This window comes from Ipomoea triloba, chromosome 12 (genome assembly GCF_003576645.1).
Source record: "Ipomoea triloba cultivar NCNSP0323 chromosome 12, ASM357664v1".
Lineage (NCBI taxonomy): Eukaryota > Viridiplantae > Streptophyta > Magnoliopsida > Solanales > Convolvulaceae > Ipomoea > Ipomoea triloba.
Genome location: NC_044927.1, coordinates 4,964,498 through 4,980,821, shown reverse-complemented (window position 1 = coordinate 4,980,821; position 16,324 = coordinate 4,964,498). Strand labels below are relative to the sequence as shown.

Sequence of the window (16,324 nt, the reverse complement as noted above, 5' to 3'; positions counted from 1 at the left end):
TTATTGCTGTTATTGCTTCTCCAAGGAACTACAATGAAGAAGACCATACAGAAATCAAAGGCTATGAAGGAGCGAGGTGGCCGGCGGCTTTAATTTTATTTTTCATTTTTAATGCTACTAACTCTATTACATTGTAGTATCTGTTCATTTATACTTTCTCAACTTATTACAGTACAAAGTACTTTCTCAACTTACAACGTCTCCACTGAAGCTCGATCTCATGACCTCCCATATGATAGAGTTACTACATGCCATCTGAGCACAAAATGTTTAGCTACTTAACCGGAATGGCTACTTTGGTTCCGCGACGGCAGAAGAGGCCCTTGGTGCGGCCGCTAATGAAATAGTAAGTTTTGGTCACGTTAAGTGGAACCACGTCTCTTCCATAACCATTTGTCCAGTTGTGAAGGGGGTGCTCAGAATTGCATGACTTATAGTCCCTCTTCTTTACCTCAAGTACATTCATCCGGTTCCTATCATATACAAAATCTGCATGTACAAATTCCATAATTAATCTCTTAATTAAGCTAGCTAGCTACAATCAATTCTTTTATGCTAAATGAAAAACAAAAAATAAAGGAAGGAAGATAATAAGGCAATAATCACAGTCTTACGGAGGGCAAATTATATCATGGACCAACGTCCACCTTACCTTGCATTGTGAACCTTGGTTCAAAATGACATTCAGAATTTCAGATTATGTGTCCATCCATATTTAACATATTATCTGTTTGCCGTTAACCGATCATATGTATGTAAATATAAAATAAATTGAAGACACATAATATGTTACGGTTGTTATACAATGGACCATGGTCCACACTCCACATAACGTTGTATTGATCATGGTCGTCAAATTAAATTATAGTATAATTAAAATGATATTTTAGTATTGCTTTAATAAAACTTATGTGTGTAAAAAATGAAACTAAAAACATCGTTAATTCAACAACGTATATTGTCAAATAAAACTGGAGTATAATTAAATCGATACTTTAGGGTCCGTTTGGAAAGCAGAAAAATAACTTCTGGAAAATGAGTTATTTTCCAAAAAATATTTTCCTTTCCTGTGTTTAATTGGTTGCACTGCAGAAAAATGTATTTGTATTTGGTTCATTTTATAGAAAATGAGTAAAATTGTATAACTAAACATTTTAATTATTTTATTTATAATATAAAAATATTTATAATAATATTAAATATAATTTTATTTATTAAAATTTAAAAAAAAATAATTTCCGACAGAAACCAGAGCTATGGTTTCTCGCGGAAACCAACCTTGTTCTGAGTGTGGCGGAAAATGACTTCTGCCAAATTTTTATAAAATCATTTTCCACCAAAATGACTAGATTTTGCCCAGTAAACGGAAAATATTTTATGTTGACTGGATTTTCCAATTGCATACAAGCATTGGAAACTCGAAAAATGATTTTCATAAGTCAATTTTCGAATTTCCAAACACAGCCTTAGTGCTGCAATAATGAAGCTAGTCTATGTGAAAAATGAAACTAAAATTCAGAGCCATACAATAATATATATTGTCAAATGAACTTGAAGTGTAATTAATATAATACTTCATAATTATTATAATTAAACTAGTTTGTGGAAAATGAAACTAAAAAACTAGTATGTGTAAAAAATGAAACCTATTTGATGGTCCACACTGTTACATGAACCATAGTTCACAGTAAAATTTGTCAATATGTTAACTAGAGACACATCATGTGCCATTAACATATTATGTGTTAGCAGTTATAATATTATGTGTATATAGTTAACATATTATATGCTTTCAATTTATTTACAAACACGTAATTTATTAATTGAAAGCATATGATATGATAATTGTATACACTAATTTTTGGACCCAAGCCCATGATATATATAACAATTGCTTACAGAGCCAGTCGCCTCGGTAGAAATGTTTGGCGCGAGCCCAGGCGGTGTAGTTGACGTTGGAGGTCCAGCCCATGTTCGCCCCGACGATATACCGTGTCGACGACACTCCCGGCAGCATCACCGCCACAGCGCACGTTAGCACCACTGCCATTGTCGGCCAGCCTAACGCCATTCTCAGCTTCTGATCTCAATTTCTATCGCTCTCAGCTCTCAATTCAAGAAGACTACGTATAGTACAAGAACAGCAGCGGCTTCGACCGCTTTAATTTATATGCAGCGTTGATCCAACGGCAGTGAAGTTCCTTTAATTCCACTTGGTTTAAATTATGAAAAATAGAGAATTCAATTAATAAAATTGTTTGACTTTTTTTTAAAAAAAATTAAAAAATGAATAGTATCAAACTTCCAGCTAAATTGCGCAGTATCACCGGTTGGCTATGGCTTTGATTCTTTCTACCGGATTAGGTTATATATTGTTTTTTTTTTTTTTTAATTGTGTAATTGTTTTAAGGTTTAAATAATCTAGTGTTAAATTATTATACAAAATAGAGATAAGTGTCAAATAAGTTCTCTAACTAGTTAGAATAGCACAATGCACCAAGTTGTTCCCTCATATGAGAGACGTTAGTGGAGGTGACTGTTTGAGGTTGAGAAAGTAGTTATGAACAAATATTGTATTATAATAGAGTCAGTAGTATTCAAATATAATTAATAAATACATTTACATCACTTTACTATCTCAATAATCAAAAAAAATTTCCTCTATATAATGTTTGAGAACAATCCTCTATATAATGTTTAATTCATAATATTTGATATTTCTTGGAATATAATGATGGGCCATGTGGATAGTTATGAGTTCGTGGGGCTAGCTCAATTGGTTAAATTAATCATTTTAAAGTCTTATTCTAATGATATTGTATGGGAGAAACTTTGATCGATTATAGGTGATAAAAACTTTTAATGCATAGAGTGTATAGATAATGTGCTCTCTAGCCATTCTTAAGTAGAGATAAAGATTTTGGAACTTAGGATTGATCTGATATTCTCACATAAGTTAAAAATCTAATATTAAAAAAAAATGACATAAAGATGAAATAAAATAAAGAATTGGCAGATTCAGGAACGTGGTAATCATCGCTGTCAAGTACCGGCCATAAGAAGATCTACTTAGTACTCGTTACGTACTACGGAGTAATATTTATGTTTGATGGGCAAAATTGAAGTTTAAAATTTTAATAGCAATGAAGCATATTAATCTAAAATTTTCTTTGAGATATAATAAATATTTTATAGCACGTTTGATTCACGGAATGAATTTTTAAGGAACATTAATGTTATTCCATAAGGAATGAAATATCCAAGAATGCTATTCCATAAGGAATGAAATATGCAAGGAATAGAGCAAGAATTGTATTCTATTGTTTGGTTAGCTAAAAGAATAGACTTTAAAAATTATATTACTGTGTTTTGTTAGTTTAAGGAATAGAAATGAAATATATTTTTAAAAAACATAAATACCCTTACACAAAATATATAATAATAATAAATTTATTATTATTATTATAAATTTATTATTACAAAAGATTTTTAAATATAGAGTAATATTATTCTATAACAGCCCGTTGAAAAATATTTGAATAAAACAAAATTCAAATTTCATGAAAAATAAATTACTAGGAAAATATATTCTATTGTTTGGTTGGTGAAAAAGAAATTACTAAAAATATAAATTTCATTGTTTGATGAGATTTGAAATTATAAGAAATAATGAGTATAAAGACAATTATACCCCTACACAATAATAACAATTATAATAATGGCAATTAAAAAAAAATAGTGAGGGTATAATTGTCCTCCTTGTTTTTCATGGAAAACAAAATACCAAGGAGTGGCCAAGAAAAATGTTTTCCTTGTTCTTAAAGGAAAATGTTTTCCATCCCACCAAACAAAGGAAAACATTTTCCATCCAACCAAACATCGCCTAACTACAGTATTGTAAAAAAAAAAAAATCATGATATGTGAGTTGTTATCAAACAAAATATTCATATTGCAAAAATAATAATATTTTTTTATTATTGAATTTATGTATATACTTCAATAAATATAATGTATTATATAAATGTATAAATTTAATTAATTACATTTTTTATCTATAAATAAATAAATGTATTTATATGTGTGTAATGAAATTAAATGGATAACTAGACCAAAGCAAAACCAGACCAGGACTATTGAAATTATGGCATACACCTCAAGCAGATGATCTGTCTCAAGAAACATATGAACAATAGCACAATTGGTACACAGTGGTAGTTGAAGGTCATATTTCAAAACCACAAACAATATAGTATATGGGAAACTACCTCTATGAATACATGCCTGACAGCATCAACTACTGTAAGTCCAACAGTGGCAATGAACATTTACTACACCTTTACTTTTACTTAATCGAGTCTTCTTAATAGGTATTGAACCTGGACTTCCTTCGTCAATGGCATGATCCAATCCCCGTATAGTTCAGCAACTAGGCTCGGGTTTATCTTGTATACCGGATCACCTTTACTTCCCCCTGCATTGATGGTCACCTCTTGCCCATAAGTTCTCGTTTTCACCTCTACCCTATTTTTGATTGCCTCTTCGACCGTAGGATATGTCAGCAGCTCCATGAGTTTGTTTTTGTCCTGAAGGGTAAAGTAGCATGACCCGAAAATCATCAGACTTGACAGTTCTCAAGGCTTTTCACAAATAGCAGCTACTAATATCCACAAAATTGTCTCAAATTAGCATATATGAAAGGAAATGAAATTACTTGTGCTACAATAGCGGGTTTATAGACTTCTGGTGATGCCTGATATTTTGCTTCTGCTACAAATTTCCCATAATGAATTCTCTTCGAGAGCGCCTGCACACCGGATTGGCAGAATTGTTAAAGCCTATCTTTTATTTTTTACATTTCCTTCGTTTTTTTTTTCTCTCTGATGTGATTGTTTTTTGTTTTGTTTTTAGATTAAGATAACAGTTTCAACGAAATAAAAATTTTATGAGCAGTTGTACCTGCAGGCAAAGAGTGTCACAAACTGCAGTTGATCCACAATTACCGTCATCGCCTTCTTTCACTAACCTTGGAAGAAGATTTTTGAAGTACATATCCCACACTTTGATGTTGATATTAATTGAACTAGCAACTGGATGCAGAACCTATAACAGGGCTGTTGAGGTTAGTAGACGGAAAAATACAGAGGGCCAAAGTGGTAAGGTTTAACACAAATTCATGCCTGAATGAATAAACGGGGCAAAAGATAGTACAAAACGCTCAGCATGACTTTGAAGCTGAACTACACTGCCATAGCATAACATATTACAGGCAGCATCAATGCACAGGTATTTTGAGCAGATGTATGTGAAAAAGAATAATCATTTATAGCTCACATGTTTAGCATTTGGTGTCAAAAGGACGCAAAACTATAATGGCCTGTTTGGTAGGTTGTAGGTGTAATTCAACAACAACCTAATTCTTTGCAGAGCACTACATATTGTTTGATTGGAGGGAATGGAATTGAAATTCATATGGCTCCCCCCATGAATTCCAATTTGGTGGTGGAGGGACCGAGGGAAAGGGAAAAAAAAAAAAAAAAAGAAGAGAAAATTACAACATTACCCTTATTATTATTACTACACAAGGGCATTTTCGTCTTTATATCACTTATTCCCTTTCAATTCCCAATAATTCTATTCCTGCTTACTAAACAATGTAAAACATTATTCTCACGTTATTCTTTTCCCACGGAATTACAATTCCTTTCCCCCCTAATTCCTTCCTTCCAACCAAACACCCTGTAAGGGTTCAAGAAAGGAGAGTGGAAAAATGTTGCATATGAATCATTAAAATTTTCCCAGGACATCAGATATAATGGAAAGCATTCAATTCAAATGCATAAAAAAACTCATCTAAAGTTACCTGTGGGTATTGAAGGGGTGGCAACATGGGTTGAGGCACTTCATTTGGGAAGAAAGGATGCTCATCAGGGCTATTATACCTTCCAACCTAGACATCCAACAAATCAGAAATACAAAAACACCCATTTTCCTTACAGAGGAACAAAATCAAAATATATATATATACCTTAGCATGAAGCTTCTCAGTTTCTTTAAGAATGTACTCAATCAATGAGCCATGGAAAGCTTCCATTGGAAAAGCGTCAGGATTATATGTGTCAGGGTTGTAACAATACTGAGCTCTCTCCACAAGGCTAAAAATAATGCTATCCTCTTGCCGAATTAAGGAACTTCTTATACCATCTAGAGTATAACTCTCTGTCTCATCCACTCTACTTTTCTTTCCCATTCTAAAAAAGGATAAACCAAAAAGTAAGATATTAAAACCAAATGCATCTCTCATACCTGTAATCTGCATGCTCAAAGAAGTATAGTACAAAACTCTACCTTTAAACTAACATGGTTATGTTTCATCTGAAGTTGAGAACATCAAAGAATTAGTTCCATGAGTAATTTAAAGCTGCAAGTGTTATGTCAACAACCAAATAGCCCAGGTTTCTTGAATTGGCAAGGTGTCCTAGGCTTGTGTAATATCATTAACAACTTTCATAGATAGCTCACATCATCTAGGTCAGTGGGTTTTCCCTACATGTTATCATGGTCTCGGGGCTAGATAGATTCGACTAAAAATTTATGTCCTACATTTATTGAGTTGGGTTGATATGTATCTTCTACATATTGATTCCAATACAACTTTTGTCACTTCAGTTGTATTCAATGACTTCTCAACAAATAACAATTGAAACTCAAAATAATCCTTCATAAACCACCAGAATAAAAGCTTCCCTCCATAACTGAGTAAACTAAGCAAAAAAATAACTGATTATTCGTTTCTGTGTAGTTATAAACTAGATTCCTTACAAAAATCTCTGGAATATTAGATCAATGAAAAAGTAGGAAATACTTGAAATTGCATTGAATGTTGTAATTGAACTGTCTTTAAAAGTGAAGTTGAATATGCTAATTTCATTAACTTCAACAATCAAATTTTAGAATATGTATGCCCTCCTTGAGAGCTTGCGAACAAATTGCCGCTACACCCACTAGAACAGGAAATGCAGTAATGATAGCAATGATGGTAAAGAAATTAAGAAATCAGCTTTTATGCACAAATCAAGAAGCTGGAACAGCTAATAAAGAGCCAAATATTTTCCTACGCTTAAATACCGATCACCAGACACCAAATCAAAAGCAAAATCGCAATTCTCCCGAAATAAAGAAACGAAAATTACCCAGGAGAAGTAGCAACGGCTTGAACGGAGCGAATGCCATTCTTTAATCCCTTGGAATTGGGGAATCGAAAGCTGCAATGTTTTGAACATCTATGGTTAGAGGCGAGGGTGGTGAGCCTGGAAGAGCGGGAGGTATTATGGGTTTGAACGGTAAAGGCCGTGGCCCTAAGCAGCTTTGCCTCCATTGTGGCAGAAGACGGAAGAAGACGATGGATTTCCGGGAGCAGAGAGAAGGAGGGTTGGTGGAGGTGGAACGAAGAACACGCCTCAACTAAAATTCAACTTGGGATTCAGGAGGTGGTTTGGTGGGTGAGTCATTTCCATTTGGTGGTAGGTGTTGAAAATGAAGTATTGGGTAGGTTAATGCGATCCACGAAAGACCAACGGAGTCACACTTTTCTGTATATGGTTGGAATGTTGGATTCGTCCTACCTTGACTTATTGTGGAAGACGTTAAAATAGGTTAATTGATTGGAAATTACTATCTTTTTGGGAATTATATTGTTGAGATGTTGAAACCCTATTCATTTTTTGTTAGTGTTGTTAGAGAAAGGGTAAAGGGTCGAATACATTCTCTAACTTTGTGTAAGAAGTCAATTAAGGCTTCAAATTTTTAAAAGTTACAATTAAACATATTAACATATTAATTTAGTGCAGATCCAAAATCTTAATCGTGACCTGCTACAATAGGTCAATAATGTACCGACAGAGCTCCTATGACATTTCGATGAAAACATGGCCATAAGGTCTTCAGAAAATGTGACCAACCAAATCGGTCGGGTCTCCAACGATTGAGAAGGCAATTAGTTTGGTCGCCTTCTCCAGTCGATGGAGACGGCAACTTCCTGTGTAACATTTTCTATTTGAATTGGTGCAATTATGGTCTTCAATAGCCATAATGTGGTACCATTAAATCAGATATTGTAACGGTTGTTGTTACAACCGTTACAAAGGCCTACATTGATAGTTCAATAGGCTATATAAGTGATAGGTCCCCCACTGCTCAGGTTACTGTTTTGCACCATCTATATTAAGACCTGAGAATAAGTGGGAGACATTCTACCAGACACTCTGCAGGAAACTATCCACTGCCAACACAACAATCAAGTGAATCACCAGCATCTACAACAAGCAATCTTAAGGACACTATGGCTAGAGGTTAGTCTATATTGTTTTAAGCTTACATGCTGGTCATTCCTTTGCTGAAATTTTGTCGGAGCCCCACGGCCCCCACCAATGCATTATTGACCTGCTATTGCATGTCACTATTAGAGTTTTGGGTCTTGATGCATTAAAATAATATGTTAATGTGTCTAATTGTAACTTTCAAAAGTTTGAAGGCCTATTGACTTCTTACACAAAGTAGGAGGGTTTGGTCACTAGAGTCATCCACAAAACTTAACTTTTAGGTTTGTTTGGAAACTTGGAAAATATATTTCAACAATGATTTTTTCTGAAAAATAATTTAATTTTTTAATGTTTGGTTGAAAGTTAAAACAATACATTTTTCTACGTGGTTCATTTTCCAGAAGATGAACATGTTATTTGTTATAAAATAATAATAATAATAATAATAATAATAATAATAATAATAATAATAATAATAATCTATACTATATATAAAAACAATTTCCTCCACCCAAATTTTCCCCCCAAAACTTAGGGGTATTTTGGTAAAATCATTTATTTTATTTATTTATTATTTTATTATTTTATTAATTATTCATCCTATAATATTATTATGGTAATATGATAATGATAATATGATAATATGGTAATATTGTTAATATTAATGGGTGATGGGTGATTGGTGATATATAATTGATAATTGATAATATGGTATATGGTATTATTCTTAATATTAATATATTAATATATACTAATATAATTGGTGATTATTTTAAAAAAGAATAATTAATTGGTGATTGGTGATTAGTGATATGGTAATATTGTTATATATTAATATTAATTAATATATATAATTTAATTAATTAATTGGTGATTGGTGATATGGTAATATTGTTATATATTAATATTTATATTGATTGATATTGATATTAATTAATTAATTGGTGATTGGTGATTAGTGATATGATAATCTGTATCTATATCTATATATCTATATAATTGACATGTAATTAACTATATTAGAATGAAAAAATTATATAATATTGTAGTAAAATTTTTACATGTCAATCATCTATATTTACATAAAATTAAAATTAATTATACTTTCCTTTTGAAAAATCTTCCATATTATGTTTATCCTCCACTATATAATGATGAGAAATGACTCTTTTCTCACAACGTACCAATATCTGTGCTCTCACTATTAGTTAGAGATCTATAATCTGTAATTCTACGAAGTCGAAGATCGAACTTTAACACGCGTAGAATTGTTATGGTATGCGGTATGATTTAATTTTTAGTTGATTCATTCTGTATGTTGGAGATCCTTATGGTGTAGTATGCATTCCATAGAGTATTTTGTAGTACTGTGATTTAGTTTGATTTTAATAGCTCAATATGCTTTAATTTTTGCTGATAAGGTTTCAAGTAGCTAGGCCAATTTTGCCATGGGCGTATCACGTATGTAAAATTACAATTTTCAGAGTGATTGTAGTGAACAATCAAATGTTTTCTATAATTATATATTTTAATCACATTACTTTGATTGGTAATTTCTAATAGAAAAACATTGTATTGTAACTTTGTATTACAAGATTTTGAATGATAATACCTTATTTAACTATCCATCTTTTTAGTTGTACTGTGCAAAATAACTAGCAATCTACGGATGCTCATCTATATATTGTAGAATTTGCAATCTTGATCTTCCCCATTTACGGATGCTCATGTAATTCGGTAAAAATGGTGGTTACTATACTTGAATAAATCCTCAATTATTCATTCTAATTGTTCGTTTTATCATTCCAATTCTTCATTTTATAAAAAATGGTGCATTGGAAGCTAAACATGGGTCATTGTATCATTGATTGTTGATTCCAATTATTACTAATCTTTATCATTAATTGCACAATACTAATTCACACTTATTAGTTAAAAAATGGTGATTACTATACTTGAATAAATGAAATAATAATATTAAATTTTGTAGCCTCGATTTAAAATCTATTATGTTAATATAATAATAATAATAATAATAATAATATTCCGTAGTAATAATAATCTAAATTTCTTAATATAATTTTCCTAATATTAATAATAATAATATAATAATAATAATCCATAACTCTTAATATAAGTTTCTAACTAAATTTTCCTATTAAATATGTTTATAAAGGTAATTATAAATATAGAATTGAGAAATTCCTATGATATTTTATTTAATTGATATTATTCCTAATATATTTTATCTAAAAGGCTTCTTTCCTTTTTTATAACATTGTTCTATATGTTAATCCGTTTAATATGCTAATCTATATAGGTAATTACCATATACTATTTACCATCTGAATAACCCGTGGTAGTTACCAACTATATTTAACATCTAAATTTATTATGGTCATTAAACATAGATATTTCATTCTTACGATAATTTTATATATTTTTACTTCAGATAATGTCAATTATCCGTGCATTTCATTTGATTACTTTTGAATAAAATCTTAAAAATTATGACAACTAATGAATTAATATTGTTGTTCGTAATATAAATTTTATCAAATCAGTTAACGAAATTGATAATACACATATTACATCCATAATTAGAGGACATTAACAAAATTATGATAATTATTTCAATTCACGTATTATTATGCTAATTCACATATTATTACGTCCATACAATTATGTAAATTATTTCAATTCACAGATTATTACACATATAAAATTATGCTAATGGTTACTTTGGAATAAAATCTTAATAATTATGGTCATTGAGAAATTAGTTCAAACATTATACTTTTATTAAACGGTTTTTTATACTTACCGTAATTTTATCTAATCAATTAAAGAAATTAATGGTACACATATTACGGACATAATTAAAGAAAATTAAATATACACATATATATTACGGATAAAATTAAAGAAAATTAAACATACACATATTACGTCCATAATTAAACGAAATTAAAATATATATTATTTTTTAATAATAATAAATACTCCTTAATTACCATACTTATTCATAATACATGAACGTCATAATTAGCATAATATTAATCTATACTATATATAAAAACATAAGAATAGTAAAGGCATATTTTAAATTTTAAACAATAGTAAAGGTAAATTAAAAATAGAATGAAAATATTTCAATAATAATATTCTACATCATTAATTAAAAATAGAACAGAAATTAGGTTAAAATACCAATGGATCTATTATTCTAATTGACTAATTAACTGAAAATAAAAAAAAATCGACTAAAAATGAATCTGATGTTACTAATTGATTGAATATATAAAAGGAAATGAATATTAATAATTGACTGTAAATAAAAAAAATATCCATAATTAACTAAAATGAAAAAGAAAATGGTCATATCATTGCAATTTAATTAAAAAAGGAAAACATTTTACATCATAAATAATAAAGGCATATTATAAACAATATTAAAGATAAATTAAAAAAGGAACGGAAATTAAAAATGAAATGGAAATATTTCAATAATAATATTCTACATCATCAATTAAAAATGGAACGAAAATTAGATAAATATTACTACGTAATTCTTTTTATTTTTCCTAGATAAGGTTGCCTAATATTAATTTACACATAACAATCGGCACTAATAATTAAAAAAAAAACAGAAGAACTGCCAGAGACGTTTGTTTTTTTTTATTTTATTATTATTATTTAATTATTTTAATTCAAATTATTTAAAAAGTTTATTTTAAAATTAGTAACCACCATGTCATCACAATTGTAGGTAAACATGTTAATTTGGACTTTTTTTTTATATGTCAATTTATATTTAATTGCATGAGTTTATATAGTTCAGGAATCCAATTGCATTCTTTTTGAGTTCGATGTCCTAATTGCAGTTTTGTGTGTAGTTCAGTGGTTTATTTGACCATTATTCCGAGAAAAATGATATTACTAATTGATTTAAAATATAAAAAGATCGTAATCTATATTCTATACTATATATAAAAGTAAAATCCTCCTATTTTATTCCCCGCCTAAACTTTTGTAGTCAATTAATGAAATATTTTATTGGTCAAATAATTAATAAAGCTTATTTGTTAAGAAAATGTAAAATAGAAATTAACTAATATCTATAAATTGATAATATGTATACTCACGTATCAACACTATTAATAAAAGTAAAATCATTTATCGGGAAAAGAAAAGGATATTACTAATTAACTGAAAGTTATTTAAAAACTTTAATAATTAATTATACTTTCCTTTTGAAAACTCTAAGTTATTTAAACTTTAAAAAAAATTAATAACATGGGTTGTTAGATTTTTATAATAATCAAAATTAATTCATTCAAATATGGAGGAGGAAGATAAAACTAAATGCAATATGGGGAATGAATATACTTAAAGTATAAAAGTATAATTACACATATATTAGTGTAATTGACTAATAATAATTGCCTAAAAATTATTATGATAATTAAGTTAAGCATTGGTCGTTAAATTTATTTTTATAATAATTACAATTAATTTATTTCTCATTTTCTCATATTTATTTTAGTAATAATATAATTATATAAGTCATATTACTTATAGATCTTTTTAAGATAATTTTAGACAAACAAGTCATATATTATTCAATTAATTGAGTAATATTTTTGTACTAATCTTATAATCAAATAAATGTACACGTTCAATATTAGAATTTTTTATAATTTCATCTTTATTTTTATTATCTCAATATATAATAAAAAAAATTTATCCACCCCCGAGTAATTGGACAATTATTTGTTCTAATTCAAAGGAAAACATCAGAAAACATAATCGATCCAATCAATTTCATCAATTGCGCTATATAATATTCGATGTTATAATATATATAATTGTATATTGATCCAAATATTCTTTAAATATTATAACAAATCCATTCCGTGCAACGCACGGGCGAAAATACTAGTAATAATAATAATCATAATCTATCTACTATACTAATAAGAGCCAAAGAGAGTTAGACCTAAAATGGGTAGAAAAAATGGCGGTCAAATTATTTAATCAAATGGATGGTTAAGATGAATTATTTAATCAAATAGATGGTTAAGATAATTCAGATTAATATTATTAATAGAGATTACCTAATTTAACCTTACTTTTATGATTATCCGTTAAGTTTTCCGTTAAATATTCTCTTCTCCGTTAATATTCCGTTAACTTTTAACTTACCCATTAATTTCTATAAAAAAAAGTCTTAGGTTCGAGCCTCATCTCAATCAAATTTGACATAATTAAGTTGTATACTCTATTTTACTCTTATTAAATTAAATAAATTAGTAACTACAACAAAAAATGATATATATGTATTTCTTTAATTTAAAATTATGTGTCTACAATACATTTATTTGAAAAAATTATTCATTATAAAAAAATTAAATTAAATAAGAGAAATAATTACATTAGCTAAATTTTCTTTATTTTCTCTCATGCAAAGATTCTTTACATTCAAATTTATCAATTAATATTCATTACATTGTCCATTATCTTATTTTTACAATATCTTGTAATTAAATATCAAAGTTATAGTACAAAATAATGTTATTTATTTATTTACCAAATATTTTATTAATACTATGAAATTTAAAAAAAAAAAAATTTGAAGCTAATTATATTAACTACTTGGGGATTGGTTGACAAAGAGAGTACTCAAATAACCCAACAAATTGAAGCGGAATCACTCTATTTTACTCTTATTGAATTAAATAATTAGTAGTTACACCAAAAAATAATACATATGTATTTCTTTAATACCATGAAAAAAAAAAGAATAGTTTGAAACCAATCATATTAACTACTTGGGGGATTTGTTGACAATGAAAGTACTCAAATAACCCATTACCCAGCAAATTGAAGCGAAAAACTACCTTTTAATATCTTTGGAATACAAAATATTTTAAATTTTTAAATTTTTATTAATTTATTTAATCATTTTTTCTTAAACTAGGGATTTATTTATCCACAATAACTCATTCAACAATAATGGTTGAACCAAATGAACCCCAAGCAGAACACCTAAAGGAAAGTCCATAGCTCCTATATCATAATCTCATTGCATGACGTTGTCATCTATGCTACCAACAATAACCGAATTGCAAATAACACACTATCAACAAAAAGAAAGAGAACAAATAGTAAAGATGAAGACAATGACAATGTTACTCAAAAGAGAATTAAGAACACTTAGAAAAATTCAAACAAAAAGTACTATTTATTTAGACTATCATTTTTAGACCAAATATTTAGACTATCGATATTACAAGGTTGCAAACATTTATTTTAGTAATAATTATAATGAATTTTCTATATTATCCTGGATTCATATACTTTGAGTTAGATATTTAAATAAAAAAAAATTTGACATTCAATTACCCATGTATAAACTTCTCCTATATAATCTTGCATTGATATACTTTCAAATATTTATTTAAATATAAACATTGGGCATTAACCCATTCGCGCAATGCGCGTATAAAACTAGTAATAATAATAAGTGGTAGTGCTGGTGGTATGGTGGTGGTGGTGATGGGTGTGATGGTGTGGTAGTCGTGATGGTGGTAGTGGCGGTGAGTGTGGTGGTGTGGTAGTGGTGATAGTGGTGGCGGCGTTGGTGGTGATGGTGGCATGGTTGAAAAATCGCTAGGCGGATATTAATTGACACCCGTGTATTTTTTTAATTTGTTTAAATTTTTAAGACTAATAATTATAAACTATTTAATACTTTAATAGTTAATTCTAACATATTAAATATTAACTTAAAAACATATAAAGTTCGAACAATTTGGAGCTATTTCACTCAAAACGATGTCGTTTGAGTGAAATAACCTCTTCTTCTTCTTCTTCTTTTTTTTTTTTTTTACATAAAAAAAAAAAAGCTAATTGATTAACTAGGCGGCCTAGTCAGTGCCTATGATGCCTAGTTGACGCTTAGGACGCCTTGGCGGTCAGTGCCTAAGCGGCATAGTCGGCCTCCTAAACCGCCGATTATTGTGATACGCTAGGCGATCGGCTAGCGCCTAAGTAAGATTTTTGCAACACTAGGTGGTGGTGTTAGTGGTTGTGGTGGTAGTAATGGTAATAATAATTCAAAAACTATATAAGAAATGAAATAGAAGATAAACATGGAAAAAAATAATTAGGAAAATGTCTTCTAACTAAAAATCTAGTAAGATAGTTTTCGCCAAATTAGACATTTTTTCGTAATTCCTTGAATACCTAAATTAAACACAAGAAAATTTAAAAAATTACTTATGGAAGTCATTTTTCAGATTTCCAAACAGACATTTAGTCAATAATGGTAGAATATATATATATATATATATATAGTATTACTTTTTTTTTTATCAAAAGTATTATATTTTTTATCAAAAGTATTACATTTTCTCATATAAGTAATAAATATTTTATTCATGATTTAATATTACATTTGCTAGTATAATTATTACATTTCATATTCTACCTACCTTCACATATAAATGGAAAAATTAGTTTTTAGCCCCTTAATTATTTTCTACTAGTCATTTAGTCCAAACAAAAACAAAAAATACTTTACTTTCTTTTCAAACAAATTAAAGTTTTAGTCTTGAAGTAACAAAATCATTAAATTATGTTAGAGCTTTACTTAATATATGAATATCTTATTAATATTTTTTTATAAATTCTTTAGTTTCAGTATTTCATCTTTAAAACAAAAAATTGGTAATATTTTTCTCTAACTGTTTATCTGATTTTCAATATTTTTATATGATCTTCAATTGTGGTACACCGTTTATATTTTCCACCTCACACAACTATATTAAAATTAAATTCAATATTTTGTATATAAAATACAAAATTGAAGCTGGATTATAAATAAGAAATACAAGAGATTATTAAAATACATATGTATTAAGTAAATCCTAACGAAATTTAATAATTTTGTTGTTTTAGAAATTAAAACGGCCACTTATTAAAAAAAAATAGTAGATATATT

At 28.7% G+C, this 16,324-nt stretch overlaps 2 protein-coding genes across 2 annotated transcripts; both read right to left on the bottom strand.

The window, feature by feature from the left end:
- Positions 1 to 230: 230 nt before the first annotated feature.
- Positions 231 to 2,207, bottom strand: LOC116000402 (lamin-like protein). Its single transcript, XM_031240481.1, has 2 exons — positions 1,900 to 2,207; positions 231 to 489 (listed from the first exon to the last, which is right to left on the bottom strand). Exons 1-2 carry the CDS (start codon positions 2,069 to 2,071, stop codon positions 275 to 277), a joined length of 387 nt encoding a protein of 128 aa, XP_031096341.1. The 5' UTR covers positions 2,072 to 2,207; the 3' UTR covers positions 231 to 274.
- A 1,904-nt stretch (positions 2,208 to 4,111) lies between these two features.
- On the bottom strand, positions 4,112 to 7,539 carry LOC116000400 (chorismate mutase 1, chloroplastic). The gene is made up of 6 exons (XM_031240480.1): positions 7,192 to 7,539; positions 6,027 to 6,249; positions 5,862 to 5,948; positions 4,958 to 5,101; positions 4,713 to 4,805; positions 4,112 to 4,584 (listed from the first exon to the last, which is right to left on the bottom strand). The coding sequence occupies exons 1-6, from the start codon at positions 7,374 to 7,376 to the stop codon at positions 4,348 to 4,350; spliced, it is 969 nt and encodes a 322-aa protein (XP_031096340.1). The 5' UTR covers positions 7,377 to 7,539; the 3' UTR covers positions 4,112 to 4,347.
- Between the last annotated feature and the right edge of the window lie 8,785 nt (positions 7,540 to 16,324).